The sequence below is a fragment of the Uranotaenia lowii genome, chromosome 1 (assembly GCF_029784155.1).
Source record: "Uranotaenia lowii strain MFRU-FL chromosome 1, ASM2978415v1, whole genome shotgun sequence".
Lineage (NCBI taxonomy): Eukaryota > Metazoa > Arthropoda > Insecta > Diptera > Culicidae > Uranotaenia > Uranotaenia lowii.
Genome location: NC_073691.1, coordinates 24,957,558 through 24,975,307, shown reverse-complemented (window position 1 = coordinate 24,975,307; position 17,750 = coordinate 24,957,558). Strand labels below are relative to the sequence as shown.

The 17,750-nt window shown below is 39.9% G+C and overlaps 1 protein-coding gene across 7 annotated transcripts in view; it reads left to right on the top strand.

The window, feature by feature from the left end:
- LOC129741867 (uncharacterized) overlaps positions 1-17,750 on the top strand; it is a 544,810-nt gene that overhangs the window by 432,781 nt on the left and 94,279 nt on the right. For 6 of the 7 annotated variants that reach the window (XM_055733690.1, XM_055733681.1, XM_055733685.1 and 3 more), the window contains 6 exons: positions 7,518-7,640; positions 7,705-7,962; positions 8,026-9,266; positions 9,330-9,421; positions 15,192-15,452; positions 15,659-16,303. In XM_055733690.1, coding sequence (XP_055589665.1) covers positions 7,518-7,640; positions 7,705-7,962; positions 8,026-9,266; positions 9,330-9,421; positions 15,192-15,452; positions 15,659-16,303 — 2,620 coding nt within the window. The remainder of the gene's footprint in view (positions 1-7,517; positions 7,641-7,704; positions 7,963-8,025; positions 9,267-9,329; positions 9,422-15,191; positions 15,453-15,658; positions 16,304-17,750) is intronic. The other variant, XM_055733697.1, reaches the window with a different exon arrangement.

Below are 17,750 nucleotides of genomic sequence, written 5' to 3'. Positions count from 1 at the left end.
ATGTGGGTTCAAGTCTCACCGGGAGACAAGGCGAATTTTTTTCACATGTTTTTCAACATCGATTTTCTCTTATCTAGGCCCTGAAATTTCATCTAAGTTGGATTCATTTCTCTACAACAAAGTTTCGCTGACTGAATGTTTGAGTCAAGACCCATCTCTGGGTCGCAATTTAAAAATAGCTTTTCCAATGAAATCCGGGCAACCGGGTGAGATCGGATTTTTACCTAATTTTATATTGAAAACCCGAGGAAAACCACCTTAGCTTAGGGATGCCTCAAAGATTTTTTGACCCTAGAAAATCACTAAAGGGGGGACCAAAGGATATCGAAAAAAATCAACATTTTATATTTTAATATTTTTATTCCAAATGTTTTAAAAATGCTTTAAACTTCGAGATCTGGCGTTATTAAAAAAAAAAATTGGTGGCAATACTCGACCTTATGGGACTTATTTCGTCGTTTTTCGGAATATCGATTAAGTGTCAAAATCTCGATTTTTGGCCATTTTTTTTTTCGATTTAACTCCAGATTTCGACTTTTTATACATTTTCAAGTCATTTGACATCAAATTTAAAAATTAGATTCTGATTTCCTTTGGTCCCCTTTTAGTGATTTTTGAGAGTAAAAAAAACGAAACTTCGGATGCTTTGAGGCAGCCCTAAATCAAGTCCGATTGAGCTGAAATTTAGCACAGGGCAGTTTTTGGGCTTATCTACACAATGTATATTGTCGGTTTGCGAAAGTCGAATATTGTGGTCTCACGTCTCACCTTCTTGTTTCTCAAATCTCTCGTTTTGTTTTTCTTCACATACTCTTCCGTCTCATGTCTAACGCCTCACATCTTATTTCTCCTTCCCCGACTTACATCTCATGTCTCATCTCACCTTCTTACGTATTACGTTTCACGTCAAACATCTCACGTCTCACATCTCAAGTTTCACATCTCACGTCTCAAGTTTCATCTTTCACGTCTTATGTCTCATGTCAAACATCTCCTGCCGATGGTCTCACCTCCTCATTACTCTCGTCTCACGTCTCATTTGACCATTTTACGTCTTAAGTCTAATCTTCATATCTAACATCTTATGTCCACATTTTCACGTTTTACGTCTCACCTTTTCTTTTCACGAATTCTGACCTACATCTCACTCTTCGTCTTATCTTCTCATGTATCACGTTCCACGTCTCACGTCGTACATATCACTTCATCTGTTCAAGTCTAAACTCTCACGTCTTACTCCCACGCCAAACATCTCGTGTCTCATATCTTATGTCGCACCTTCTCATTTCTCTTGTTTCACATCTCATTTTACCTTTTTACGTCTTTAGTATAATTTCTCACTAGACTGAGCCGATTCGGGGTCATTTTGGAATTTCTCAAACCCTGGGGTCTAAAAAGCTTCGTCTTTGTCCAAAAATCATCCATGATTTTTTGCAAAATTTTTAAGTAACGTTTACATGAGCAAATTTGAACTTTTAGGTTTGTTTGGGAAAATTGAATATTTTGTACTGAAAAATAAAAATCATTTTTGTTTCGTCTGTGGAACCGATCCACCTTATGGTTTTTATGCCAATTTATAAAATTCCTAAAGGAAATTTTCCGCTGAACAACTTTGTCCAAGACCGTAACTTCGTATGTTACTAGGCAAAAAAGTTATTAGCTGTTTAACAAGGGGTATGTATTTTCGCATTGATTAACAATAAATTCAATTGACATCACTGCTTGAGCCTCGCGAAGTGTTGTATGGAAAGTAGTCACGCAATACCTCGCTAGGCACTCTGCAGGGATGTCAATTGAATTTATTGTTTGTCAGTGCGAAAAGACATACCCCTGTTAAACAGCTAATAACTTTTTTTCCTAATAAGATACGAATTTACGGTCTTGGACAAAGTTGTTCAGCGGAAAATTTCCTTTAGGAATTTTATAAATTGGCACAAAAACCATCAGCTGGCTCGGTTCCACAGACGAAACAAAAATGATGTTTATTTTTCAGTACAAAATATTCAATTTTCCCATACAAACCTCAAAGTTCAAATTTACTCATGTAAACGTTACTTAAAAATTTTACAAATAATCATGGATTAGTTTTAGACCAAAACGAAGCTTTTTAGACCCCAGGGTTTGAGAAATTCCAAAATGACCCCAAATCGACTCAGTCTATTTCTTACGTCCTACGTCTCATGTTTTATCTCCTCAAGTTTTACATCTCACCTTACTTGCTTACAACTCAGGTCTCATTTCTCAAGTCTTAGATCTCACGTCTCAATCTCGTTCTTCAGATGTCATATTTCAACTTCTCACGTTTAGCGTCGTATTTTTCAAGTTACACGTTGTTTCCCCCCTCTTCTCATGTTGTTGCGAAACAAGAAAATTTCTCATAACCTCAACTGGTCTGTTTCTTCTGGCAAACTTCAATGGTTCATTTCTGAGCTTTTTTTGAAAAATTATTTGCTCTCTTGTTTCTCAACGGATTTTTACAAAAATTTTAGTTTTGCAAACCTTGTAATATGACTCAAATACGTTTTTCAGACAATATTCGGCTACACCACTTCGGTTTTCCGTTTTTTTAAGTCTAAGAAAAAATCCGAAAAAAACATGCTTCTGAAAAAAAGACTAAGCTACGGAACGGTTCTGACCCCGATCCTGATTTTGTTCTTCTGCGAAATCCTAAATTTTATCCTGCTATTTGTGCTTATCCAGATCCAGTGAATAAACCTAATCTTGGTCCTTGATCACAGTCTTAATCCCTGATAAATTTCATGATCCTGAACTTGATCTTCATTCTTATATTTACTTAGATCCCGATCCTGTTTCAGATCTTGACCCTAATTCTTAAGTATGTATTGAATCTCTCTTCTAATCCCGCACCTGATCCAAATCTTTAATCTCATTTTTCATGTTGCTGATTCTAATATTCATATTCATCGTGATCTATCTCTGTTGAAACTTAAGATTAGGCAACTTGCGTTTTGACGTTCGTTAGAGGAACTAGCGATCGCTAGTGTAGAGCGTAGTTTTGTAAGAACCTTACTGAGAAAGCAAATACTAAAGATCAACTATATTCCACCATTGAACCCTGCGTTGAATATCTGATTTCAACAAGATCCATTACCTGATTCTGATCATGGACCTAATATTGACTCTGATCCAGATCATGAAAATGACCTTAAGGCTCGATCTTGATTCTTATCCTGCTTCTGATCGAGATCCTAGCGTCATTCAAATTTACATCCTGAATCTGATCCAGATTATAACGCTTACGCCTATCATGATCCTCATCCTTTAACTATTTTTGATCGTGATCCTAATCCTTATTTTTGTCCTGAAACTGATCCTAATCCTTGAGTCAGATTTAAATCCAGATCTAGATTCTGATCCTTATATATATCCTAGACTTTTTTGTGATTCTTATTCTAATACTAATTCCAATCCAGATTTAGATCCTTATCCTTATCTTTATCCTGATTTTTTTTCTGATTCTTACCCTGATTCTGTTGCAAATCCAAACTACGATCCTTGTCCTGATCCTGATTTAGATCGATCTTGATCCTTCTGCAGAACCTAATCTTAATGCCATACATGAATGATCTTAGACTTGAGATTCAGTCACTGATAAAATTCAGTTATCAAAATCGCTTGTGTTTTTTTTATTGGCATTCATTCGAAATTCCAAGTCTAAACCTTACTCAAATATTTATATGGCAATAGTCAAAAATTTCAAGGTAGAAGTTTAAAATAAGAGAGGCAATGTCATTAATATTGCACAGATCCACAAAATATACATTTTTACACGTCTGATTTTATTTTATGAAAGTTTAATGGCATTGCTGATTTTTTGACTCACGTGTCACCCTCTCAAGCCTCACTTTTCCATGTCTCACGTTGCTTCAGAAGCCCTTCTCGAGCTTTACGACTCACGTCTCACGATCTTACATTTCACGTCTCAATACTTACGTGTGGCATTAAAAAAATAAACAAAAAAAGAAAAAATTAAAAAAAAATAAATAAAAAATAAAAAAAATGGAAAAAATAAAAAAAATGGAAAAAAATAAAAAAATAAATAAAAAAATAAATAAAAAAAATAAATATATTAAAACAATAAAAAATTAAAAAATAACAATAAAATTTAGAGAAAAATTAAAAAAAATAAAAAAAAAAAACAAAAAAAAATCAAAAAAAAAATATCACGACTCACGTCTTACGATCTTACGTAAGCAGTTAAAAAAAATAAAAAAAAAAATTTTAAAAAATATTAAAATAAAAAAAATAATAAAATAACTAAAATGAAAATGAAATAAATAAATAAAAAATGTTAAGAATAAAAAAATAAAAAAAGGGTTAAAAAAATTTAAAAAAAAAATAAAAATAAAAAATACAAAAAAAAATTAAAAATCAATTTAAAAAAATTATTATTTTTTTTTTTTAACATTAAAAAGTATCACGATCTTACATTTCACGTCTCAAACCTTACGTTTGGCATTAAACAAGAAATATCCTATGTCTTACATCTGGAATCTCCCTCACGACCTACAATTCATTTCTTAAGTATCACTCCTGAGAAAAAGAAAAGCCATGAAAAAAAAATGATGTTACACCACGCCCCTGAAATTGAAGAAAACTGTCAGCATTGTTTTATCCTTTTATCCTTCTTAAGTTTATTTTAATTCCATGGTGCCTAATTATGGGTTTATTTTTCTAAAAATTCCATACTTTTAACAATTTTACGAGCTACGATCTGATAGTTTTGATTTTTTTAAAAACAGGTTCATAATGGGTTAACTGCTCGCTGTCATCCACCATCCATCAGTAGTGCCCCGAACCCCAAAAAGTGCGTGCGAAATGTTTCAATCAACTTTTTTCGGCGGCGGCGGCGCTTCTTGGACATACACTCGTCGTCAAGCATGTCTAGTTGCTCTTATCTGTAACACTTTGTGGTCTCTTTTTCGATTTAATTTTGGTAGTGCCTTTTTACGGACGATGGGAACGACAAATTCGGCAGAGTAATGAAGGACTTTTTGGGGCTGTTTTTTGTTTCGTTTTCTTTCGGTTATGAGATTAATGTCAGACGGATTATTTTTTTTTTTTCGTTCTTCACGTTGAAATGAAGGCTTAAGCTTTCCCACCAATTTTGGTAAGAAATGTTAAAAAAAAAAATTATCAAAATCAGTAGGTATCAAATTTATATAGAAATAAGGCTTGAAATAAATTTGAAATTAGTAAAACTTTTTAAGGAATTTTTCAGTCAGGGATGCTCTGATCATTGCAATGATTGACGCGAAAAAATATTGCAGGAATGCAATCGAAACGATTCCAAGATTGTATCAAATTTCTGAGGAAAAAACCTTCGCAAAAAATAAACACAAAATTCCGACGGATATCTTCTCACTGACTGACAGATGCTTGACAAGATCAAGCATGAGATGAGCGCGGTAATAAAAGATGAAAAATTGAATCGCAAGAATGCCAGCTTTGCTGGGAAGTTATTCAATTGTCGGACTTGTTTGGACTTGGGTAATCAAGTGTAGATTACATGATCGCGATACAATATATACACAGCACAGCTTCCCGCTGCTAATGACAGTTCTGGCTCTAGTCTGTCCTGGGAACGAAATTGATTGACCCGAGTCCGGTCCGGAATGTGTCTCGCCTCGCCGGTTCAAGTTCAGTATCAAGTACCTCCTCCTTCTTCGAGGTGTGATGATTATGATATCTAAATTGTAACAACCGGAGCAGGAACTTGACCATACAATTAAAGCTCATATCCAGATCGTATCATCGAAGCGTCGAAGGTCAAGATCACCAAAGGTGTCAATTACGATGTGACAATAACAATGTTTAGTATCTGTTCCCTTCCTCATTTGTTCAAAATGTTGATGAATAAATGCTAGTTTTTTTTTTCAATGTTGTTCCAAAAATGACATGATATTTATGACATAATTGGCATAAATTTGAAACTTGACTTTTTGAACAATGTTTTTATTGGGATCGCTTAATCAGACCTAAGGTCTCAATATTTGAAAGCTGGCGAGGTCATTGCACCCATAGCAGGATGTCCTGTTGCGCAAATTTAATTTTCGAAGTAATTAAAACAAAATGAGACCTACTAATAGCCAGGTCCCAGTACCCAATTATGTTGTTTCAATTTTCCTAGACCTTCGCCGCGAAGATATTGCAGCATCGTCTATGGCGTCGTTCAGTCTTGCAAAAAAATTCAACCAGGCAGCGTCATAGTTATAATTATCGGTCGGATGCTGCCTAACAACCAAGACCTCGAAGAAAGAGTAAGAAAAAGAGATATCAAACCCAAATCAGAAGGGCGTGGAATCACCGGCATGTGTGATAAATCGCCCGTACCTAGTAGTACAGAGAAATAAACGAGATTTCTGTTATTGGAAACGATCCGATGATGCGAAGACACGTCGACGTCGTCGCGAGGCGGGGCAATGTGGAGCTGCAAATTAAAATATTAATCAGGCTCATAAATCAATAAGGCTGGCTGCGAAAGAGAAGCTGCTGCATGCGATTTTCAAATTATGGTATCAGTTTTCCAGTGGATCAAAACTCAACTTGTGATCCCAACGTAACTCGAACCCAATTTGGAGAGATCCGATTTCCGAACTTGTAAAATCATTGTTACTTTGTGGTTCCTCGATAAAGAGTGGCGGCATTTTGTAATTTGACACTGACCCAACATGTCGTGGGGTTTTCGGTTGATTTAAGTGACCAACAGTTTTCGTTTAACCGATTTGTTTCTTTTTATAAGCTCCTTGAGAAATTAATCCATTCATTCGCTGAAAGCTCGTCGGGGCTTTTTTTGATCCAAACAGCATGTTCGAAACTTGTAATTTACCCAAATAAGTTATTTTTAGCTCATTTCGAACGGAAACCCTTAAATTGGAATCTTAATTTGCATATATAATCTGAAATCTGGATCCCAATCAAAAATCTTCATTCCATAATTTTTCATGACACGTTGAAAAATTTATGGGACAATTTCCAATCCAAATAGGATGCTTATGATCTTTTAACCCTCAATTTTATCTTTTTGACCGGAAAATTATGAATATCAAATCTGAATTCGTAAGCAGATCTTAATTCATAAACTTAAAGTTGGGCTTGTGGTGTAGCTCAGTTGGCAAGTCAGTTGCCTTCTGAGCCGATGTCTGAGAGTTCAAGCCCAAGAGTAAACATCGAACACAGTTTCACCGTGTAAGTTTTTAATGACGGTCCATCAATTACAACGTCGATATCGAAACTATAAAAAAAAATTAAGTTCTCAATGCCAACAATATTTGGAAGATTAAAACTGCTTCCAACTCGTTGAAAGTAAGCTAGAATGGTTCTTAATACAATAGGTGTACTGTAATATTTGCGTTCTGAAAAAGCTTATGTATCATAACTACCTGAAAGATTGTTCTGTCAAAATTCAACCCAAATGGCTTTCTTTCGTGCTTAGATATAGGTGCTGAAATCAATGTTATTCGTTACTAACGTACAATTTTTGTTTACAATTTCAGATTTATCCCACATCGACTGGTCTTGTTAGTGGACCTCGCATCGTAGTTCTGCATCGACAGAATGGTGACTTCGGGTTCACCCTGCGCCATTTTATCGTCTACCCTCCGCCGGAAGCAACAGCGGTAAGTTTTTATCTTCATCTCTACCTCCTTTTCATATTTATAATCTTCGTTTTTGTTTCAAAAGGACCCCTCGGCCAACCGTCTAGCGGAAGCGATCGGAATGCCCAACTTTGCCCAACCCATGGATACGGTATTCGTGAAAAAGGTTCACCCGAACTCATCGGCGTTCCTGGCTGGCCTACAAGAAGGGGACCGGCTTCTGGCGGTCAATGGAATTGCGGTCACCAGCATTCCGTATGCGCAGGTGGTCGCAACGATCCAACAAACTCCGAAAACCCTGACGCTTCAGGTGGTACCCAAGAACTACGATCTGCTGCAGACGGTGAGCTGTTAAGGCATTTTCTGCATGAACTTCTTTAATTAACGTTCCTTTTCTCATCTACAGTACTTCAGCGAAACGGCCTACAATCCGGAAACGAATCAGCGACCGCAGCCGCAACAACCACAACACCAGACGACGCTGTTTCTCCCGAAAGCGGCTTCTACCCCAACGCCGAGTTCCCGACCTACCAGTAGCAATAGTAATGTGATAACGGCAGCTCATGGAGCAGCCGGTGTCAAACGAGTGCTGAACGATGTACAGGAGAAGCAGGAATCTCTCTACAGTACACTGCAGGAGATTGTGGGGAATGCCGTTGCCGGTGGCTCTAGCAGCAGCAACAACAATGGTGGTAACAATAAAGCAATCTACGCCGAGGTTTCCCGAGTACGATCGCCACCGGTAGCGGCGGAAGCTCCCCAACTTCACAACCCGCAACAACAGCAGCAGCGTATCAACAAACCTTTGATCTTTGACTTCGATCCGGTCAAACAGCAACAGTACCTGGTTCAGCAACAGCAACAACAACAGAAGCAGCTGCTGCAACAGCAGCAACTTCAACAGCAACAACAGTACCGTGACAGTGATTCCATTAGTTCGTACGATTCGATTAAATCCGGTGCCACGCTAACAGCTTCGCCGAGTGACGTCCTCTCGCTTGGCAACGTCAGCGGTGAAAGTGGCGACAGTGCAATAATGTCTCGACTGCGCAAAAGCTTCGAGCAAAAGGAAGAATTCCTGCGGCGACCGATCGGAACAACCCCGTTGGACGTCCTGCAGCAGCGGGAGTTTTACAGCCGACCCAATCGGTTGCAGAAAACCGTCTGGCCTCCGATGATGCCACTGGCCGCTGGCCAGCAACAACAATCTTCAAAAGCAACACCTGTGATAGCAACAACCACCAACAATAACAGCAACATCAATCCCAACGAGCAGCAAGATTCCTTAACGATGGCGGCCCAGAAGCCGCTCAAAATTTCTTCCGGAACACAAACGGCTGTTCCGGGCAAGCCGGTTCCAACGGCCCGGGAACAACACACCTCCCATCTGTCGGCAATAAGGGAACAGTTTTTCAGTGGAGTTAACGGCCTAAATGTAGACCCCTATCAAATTCCACCGAAGTCAGCGCCAGCTTCGCTGCTGCCTCAGCAGCAACTGCAACCGACTCAACAACAGCAACAGCAACCGATGCTCTCGCCGCATAGTATGCACGTTGTTTCGGAGAAGGCTAAGCTGTTTGAGTCCGGGAGGCCCTTGTCTCCGGATGGTGTCGATCGTGCTGAGCTTTATAAGAGTGAGCTGAGCCGGTACGATTACTTTGACCTTTAATATGAAGTTCAAAACTAAAGGATTTTTATTTTATTTTTTAGGTTGAACCCGAAACAGGTCGTTTCCAACGTTTCGGTGCGACGGAAAGAGTTTGAACTTAAAGCTGAAAGTACCGGCTGGCGAAGGTCGACAGGTAGGTCTTCAACCATGCTTATTCGTGCAAAAGGTTATACTAGAAGATATTTTAAGGAATACCTTGACAAAAGACTGAAACGAGGGACATAAGGTACAATAAATCTGATAAAAAATTGGTTTCCTCCGACTAAAAATTCATCTAACGGGACAAAATATTAGACTTTATTAAACCGTCTACTTCATCCATATTCGCTTCGGACCTTCCTCGGGTTTTGCTCGATGACCTTCCAAAAAACTAGACGAGAACCTTATTTTGGTCAGGGAACATCGTTATCCTCCGATAGAATTTGACGATCAAAACACCCGTGAGAGAGATTTTCATCCGCAAGAACACTTTACTAGCGCTTATTAACTTCAATTTTGCTCTCGATAAGTTGTGCATTCGGATTCAAATTTATCGTCTCTTGTAACGTTAAGTATAAGTTCTCGCTCCCGGACGAGAGAAAATTTCTCACTATTTTACATGGAATTCAGGGCGCGCAGAATCAGAATGGACGTAAATAGTTAGAAAAAGCACTCTCTGAGCGTTTGTTCTATCGATCGCTTCCAGTTTTGTCGGAGAATATTCTCAGAACTAGAACTGACCGAGAGAAAATAATTTCGGACGAGTTATCTTGATCGGCATTGGAAAGGGATGAGAAGTCACCGCGTTCTAATATTTATCGATAAGTGTTAAACAAGTGATAAACCAATTATCATTATCAGATCTTCTCGATTTGCTTCCCTGATTTTGGTTCGTTCGTCAATAGTATTTCGTCTTTGTCCTTCCAATGGCTTCTGGTCCAACTACTCTGGTCCAACCTCGACCTTTCATATCTCTAGTTCAGTGACCTACATATGGTTTTGGTTTGACGACCTTCCAGTGGCTCTTTCCGAATTCCTGTCATGACGACCTGCCAATAATGGCTGCGGTGTGATAACCTGAGAATGGCTCCGGCCCAACGACTTCTTATCTCCCCGGTCCGACGATTTTTCATCGATAATGGTTCGATGAAATTTGATATAGCTACCATATTTTAGAGAACCTTCCATTTGGATCCTCGATCGCCTATGGCATCGGTCCGACGAACTTTCTTAGCGAAGAACTCTGATGTTATCAAAGCTTGCGACAAAATTTATTCTATCCATACGATTGAAAAAGTCTCGATTGTACATAATCGATCGTGGGTTTTTAATTACGATGTCATACATTTCCATTCCTATTCTAAGTTCCCTATGACTGTAAACTAGGACAAGGAACAGAGTATTACAGGAGAATACCGTCATCATCTTCTTTAGGCTACCGGTTATCTGACGTTTCTTATCGTACTCAATACACTTTTTGAATCATACGACCTGAGTGTAGCGGTATTAAACATTTGTCATGGAAGGTTCTATCAAGCTTAAGAACCACTTTGAAACTAGTAGCAGTCTATCCAAAGCAAAGAAAAGATCGCCAGAGAAAGGTATTAACTGCCGAAACGTCAACTGCTGTTGCTCACCAATTTTCGGCATTTTTTCAGATTGTGCTTAGCACTTACTGACCACTTTAATGCGAATCATACTTAAGTATCTTGCCGAATCGTGACTTCGACCTTCCTATGCTGAATTCATTTCTCCTCGAATGGCGTCTTCCGGAAGCTGTCTACGTTAGATGAAACAAAAGGACCTGGACCAGATGGCATTCCACCAATTCTGGTTAAGAAATGCGCCGATTCGTTATCCGTACCCATTTCGATAATTTTTAACCACTCTTGTACGGTGTGTACTTTTCCCATCGGACAATCCAATCCTCAAATCCGGCGACTAAGATCGAGTGGAAAACTACCGAGGGATTTCGATTCTAAGCTGTTTGCCTAAGGTATTCAAGAGCTTTATCACTGTATTTCTGAACATCAACATGGGTTCATGAAACGTAAACGTAGATCTACGACCACCAACCTTTTGGCTTGCGTTTCTAAGTTGGTTACTAGGCTTGACAAACGTCAACAAGTCAATGCAGTTTATGTAGACTTGAGCAAGGCTTTTGATAGAATACCGCACAAATTTGTCATCGAAAAAAGGCGTCGCATAGAACTACTTGATTGGCTTTGCAATTGGATCAACTCTTATCTCGTTGACCGAACTGCTTACGGACGCTTGAACAACGTAAACTCGACAATCACTTCTGGAGTTCCACAAGGAAGTTACCTGGGCCCTTTGATGTTCGTTCTTTTTATCAACGATCTATGCGCTATTATTGAATCGGGAAGCATACGATGCTTCCTCAGATACGCTCTGCGCCAGATAACATGGCACGAAGCCTTGAACCTCCCGCCCTCCTACTGACCATACCAAATCTACCGGCATCAATACGCACTCTGCTACAACAACTGTTCACCTTGGATATTCTACAGAATAGTGTGGATTGCCCGGAATTGTAGTCGTTAATTTCGTTTAACGCTCTTGTAACGCAACTCGGACGCATGAATTCCTCAAACTTGCTAAATATTCGACGAACCCGATTCGGCCAAAAAATCCTTTACATACATGTTGCGCTCGTTTCAATGAAGTTTTTAGTTAGTTAGTAAAGTTCCCTGGATGTATTGGGTCCGTAAACCATCATCTTCATCAGTTGAGAACTATGTGGTGGAATAACTTTCCAAAAGACTTTGTGTAGTATTAAGCTCAACCCAGCAATGACCTCTGGACAGTCAAAATTACAGATACAAACCCAGTAAAATACTTCATCGCCTGAGCTGTAAGTTTGAGCATTATAAGATTCGGTGATTGGAAGGAGCACATAAGGCCATGTTTACAAGGCTGGATGTAAAGATGTAACACCGGACGACGAGATTAAGGTCTTTGGTACTCAGGACATGCGAGAGATAGCCACATAGGGCTTACCAGGTAAGACTATATACGCCAACTTCGGCGCGTATCGGATGATCTGTCTACTGGATACAGCGGGTAAGGTCCTCGAAAAGGTGTTTCAGAACCGACTTCAGAGATACACTGAAAGCAAGGGCGGACTCTCGGAGAAACAGTTTAGTTTCCGTCGAGGTCGCAGCACTGTAGATGCCATCCGCTCGGTCATCGAGATAGCGGACAGAGCCAGGCTAACCAAGAGGAGAGGGCTCCGATTGCGCGGTGGTCACTCTGGATGTGAAGAACGCTTTCAACAGTGTAAGTTGGACAGCGATTACGTCGTCGCTCATCTAAATGAGGATCCCGGCATATCTGTATAGGCTTGTGGAAAGTTACTTCCACAATCGCCAACTGCAGTATATGACCGGTGAGGACATAAGGACACTAGAGGCTTCGGTGGGTGTGACACAGGGATCAATAGTTGGCCCGGTCCTGATGAGACTAACATCGGGAGCTGAACTCGTAGGATTTGCGGATGATGTAGTCCTCTTGGCGAGAGGCTCCTCAACAGCAGAGGTTGAGCTACTGGCCACGGTAGCTATCCAGACAGTGTAAAGCTGGATGCCCTTCAAGTGCCTGCGTCTAGCCCACCTCAAAATCGAGATGCTGCTGATCACCAACCTGATCTTACCCCAAGCAGGTACCATTGCAGTTGGACTCTGAGATATCGGGTCCAAACGCGCAAGTCTATACCTAGAGGTGATGATCGACGATAGACTAAGCTTCACGAGTCTTGTCGACTACGTGGGTAAGAGAGCGGAAATGGCCACGGCCGCACTCACACGGATGATGTCGAACTCCTCGGCAATCCGGCCCAACATTCGAGATCTTGCCATGAGGACTCGATGTCCAACTGGCAGCAGCTGTGAGACAGTTCAGCGAGAGGAAGGTGGACCCATCGTTTGATCCCACACATTGGCAGCTGGATCGTAAGAAGTCACGCTGAAATGGACTTCCATATGACGCTATTCCTGATTGATTGGTCATGGATGCTTCATGAAGTACCACTACCGATTTGGACATGTGGCTTCGCCATATTGCCCAGATTGTGGTGACGAAAAGGAGACACCCGAACACGTGCTGTTTGTCTGTTTGAGGTTTGCGGGGATAAGAAATCGTTGGGAAAGGGTTATTCAACGATCGGGGAATACCCACGGATGGAGTGGCTCTAAACGCCGGGTGACTCAGTTAAGACCCGCGCTCGTGCTGTGACAGGCGCGTGTCTAGGATAAGCTGTTCTCGATCGGCATACGACGAATCCTGGAGATAAGAGGTCGGGCTTCGAGTCGTTGGGATGAGGTCAGGCCTCGAGTCTTCAGGATGAGACGTTTGTGTGGTCTACCCCGAATCTTTACGAGGTCGGTTCTTGAGTCGCTGGAGGAGAGATCATGCCTTCAATCTAGTATAAGTGGTTACCTCGAGTCATTACGAGGAGAGGTCAGATCTCGAGTCGCTAGAGGAGATCAGACCTCAAGTCGCGAAGAGAAGAGGTTTATGTGGGAATCACGAGTCATCGCGAGGAGATGTCGGTTCTCAATTCGTTAGAGGAGAGTTCAGACTTGATGTCGTAAGGATGAGAGGTTTTGCTGAAGCTGGCCTCGTCTATGAGTATTGCCTTGGAGCGCACTAGCGCGGATAGAGCTCCCACTATTGAAGGATAGTGTGTCAAACAGTTTGAAGTGGGAACTAGATCTGCGGCACCAGGTGGAGTTTAGGGAGTAGAAGGTATACACGAATTATATCACGAGTCTTTCCATTTTTCTCATGGACCCAGAGTAGCAAACTGGGGAGACGCGGTGGCTCGCCGTGCCTTGAAATACAATCCGTAAACCGGGATTTACCACCTGTGGTTACCAACTAACAAAAAAAGGGAGATTATATAGAAAGACTGGTGGGAATCCAAGGCGTTAGATATTGAGAGAGCCCCAGCCAAAAGCTATGACCATACACTTGAAGCAGTTTTCAAGCTGTTCACGACTTCAAGGCGTCGATAAGGTCGGCACGAATAATAATATTCAACTAGCCATGATCAAGAGATCGGTGAAATAAACGATGAAAATCTCACTCACCATCTCAAGTGTCAGTAGGTTATGGTTGATGATGATAAAGGTTTAGGTACTACACAACAAAACTTGTAGAAAAATCTTGACGATCTCCTCGATGAGGTTTAGGAAAAAGATTCTAATGGAAAAGGTTTCAAGTGTATCGCTATTCTAGGCACGATTTACGATAACTTCATGTCTTTGACTGTAAATTAAAAAAAAATATGACACCGAATGCCAAATGAATCAAAATTTTCTTAAATGGACGGCTTATAATAGTTGAAGCTATGGTTGAAAGGTATCATATGATGATAATATAATGTTTTTTTCTATCCCAAAAACCTTCAAACGCTTGAATCTTTAGAGTATAGAAGTCTGAACAGTAGATCCATTAAGGTTGAAATGATCCTTAGCAATAATAATCTGCACAAAAGGGTCCCAGAAACATTGCGAGACCTTGAAAGTTCCTGGCAACCCTAATTGAACAGTTTATGAAAGTTTTTCTATGAGTTCAACGAAAGGAGAAATCTTATTAAGACATGCCCAGTGAATTTCGCTATAAAAGAAGGATTTTATTGCCAAGATTGAATCAGGGTGTCTTCAACAAACATTCGTACCTTGTTATGGGCCAATTAGTCTGATCGATTGATGCCTAACTGATTGACTGACCTTCTTATGTGTTTAGAAAATGAGATACTTATGATCTGATAAATTATAAGGCTAGGAAGATTGGGTAGCTGTCGGACGAATAGACTGATAGATTTAAAATTTTCTTCTTCAACCTTCTTCGAAAAATTTTGATAACATTTTAAAAATATTATTTTTTTTTAATCTTTCCAGAGGAAAAACCCCGCTCGGTCAGTTCCGATTCGGAATCGCACCGGACCCCAATCCGGGTCCGGTCACTCTCGGTCGAATCCAGCTGCTCTAGCTCCCTAAAGGATCACTCCCCAGTTCGTCCAGCAGCCAATGCGATGCTGGCTGATCAAGATCAAGGCCCACAATCTTTGCCGGGTGCATCTGGTCCCGGTGGCTGTACCTTGCTCCGACAGCGGCCGGTTCGGGAAAACTCCTACCGCAATGCGGTCCGAAACTCGACAGGTGGGTGTTTGAAGATTCCTTTTTTTTTGGATTACCACTTAATCTCGTTACAGATTTTTTTTTCTGAGGAAGAAGGTTCATTAACCTGAATACTTTGGAGAAGGGATTTATCATTTATAAGACACTCATTTGAAAATTCATTTATCATCGTTATCGTTTCTGATTGTGTTGTTTCTGTGTCTTGACTTTTTCCTTCCCGGAAACAGCATTTTGGCTACAGGGACCGGCCTCATCGGGAGCATTTGTACCGCCACCAATCATCACCTCCACGAACACCACCACAAACAACCACAACACTGCATCATTCTTACCACCACCAACAACAACATCATCTGCACAACAGTCACAATCCTTAATGAGTCCCGCTCCTGTCTCAGCTCCCCTCCCAAATACTGTCCAAAACTCCAACGGCAGAGTGTTCTCCTTCAACGGTTCCAACGGAAAAACCCTAACGCTGGGCATGGCTCCGATTCCTCCGGTTCGAACATATGCAGCCGCTCACAGGCTGCAACCTCTCTCAGAGGAACAGTTCCGGATGAAAATGATGCATCGCAATCAAACGATTGTCGAGGTTCACAGTCAACCGGAAGCTGGAACCGGATCGGAGCAATTTTGCTGCAGTAGTGACGAGGGAGCTGGAACCGATGGGGATTTCGATATGAAGTTGCTTCCATCTCCTAGTTTGTATTCTCAATCCCCACTCCTGTCTCCTTTGCTTCCCTTAAATTTAAACACTCCCAACAACAACACTGGCACCAACACCTCCAATGCGCCGCGGCTTTCTTCGACAAATGCCGGAAGTGGCGGCAACAAGATGGCGGTCCGGCCGACGACGTTGAATTTGTGTTCAGGTTGTTGCATTTTTTTTTCTGTTCACTTTTGTTCCTTTTTTGTGTTTGACTTTCGGACTTGTTCTTCTTACTACTCCTGTTTGATTTCGACCAGTGACTAACTAACTATTCATCTGTTTTCAATCTCTTTTTGTGGTCTGATTTACTAATTTATACCTAACTGATTGTAATTTTTACTGTTCTCTAATTCGAGCTGACCGAGCTAACATTGCATCCACTCACATCGTGTGTATACTAAAAGCTACGTTCGTTAACAAATTTGATCAAATTCATAACTATTTCTATGCACCAAATCTTTCGTAAAGAAGGGAAACTTTTATGATATCCGTAAAGCTATATCATAAAATTTAGAAATACTATAGTATGATAGTCTTATTTTCAAATCTTTCGATTATTCCAAATCTTCATTATTCCGTTTTTGAATATACCAAATTCTGATGACATTAATAAAAGCTAGTTCAATGTCGATAGAACTTATTTTGAAATTCGATATTTTGAAATGTTTTGAGTTAGTTGAGTGTTAAATTTTTTTCCAATTTCCAATAGAAATGGAATAAAATGAGGCTTTTGAAATTTTAGAAAAGTGTTTTAAATCCAACTAAGAATTACAAAAAAAATTGGTCTATTAAACCTGATCAACCTTTTATTAGCGTTTTTTAAGTTTAAAAATTCTGCACTAAGACTTTTAAGTGTTGGTACAAAAAGCTATATCCGTTATACGAAGAATCGTTTGGCATGTTCACTCACGCTGAAAAGAAATCTCTGCACTAGCTTCCTCAAATATTTTGACAAAATATTCTGAATTTTTTTCAATTTTTTACATGAATCTAAATTTTCAATAATAGCCCTTAGCACTTCGGTGCTAGAAATTGATCTTTCAGATTTTTCCGCACATGTCAAAACCTAACCTAACCAAATTTCGGAAGTCTCAACTATAAGACAAATATTGGCCATCATCCTTAATTTCGGAATTCTGATTACGAATATTAAAAAAAAACCATCAAATAACTTAAATACCTTAAAAAATGCAAAAATTTAGGCTTCGAAGCTTAAAAATTTTTAAATTTCAGAACTTTAAAATGTCAGCTTTTGAATTTCACCGTAGCACATCAGTTTTTCCAAGGTTTTAAAACTTTTGAGATACAGATCCCGTTCGATTTTGACAACACATCCGTAAATTGTGTGTTGCCAAAATCGAATGTTGCCGATTAAATTTCAACTAACTAGAAGTTGAAAATTTCATGTAAAACATGTTAAATAAAGAAGGAACATGCAGCCGTGAATGTATTGGAGGAATAGAAAACTGCGAATGTAATGTTCTTAACACATTAAGGACTGCAAATAATTCTAAGAAGAAGAAAACACCAAAATTGTGCATTTTCTATCTCAGAAACTATTGGACCAATTTCTACAAATTTAGGAGTTATCGACAGTGCCTTATAAAATT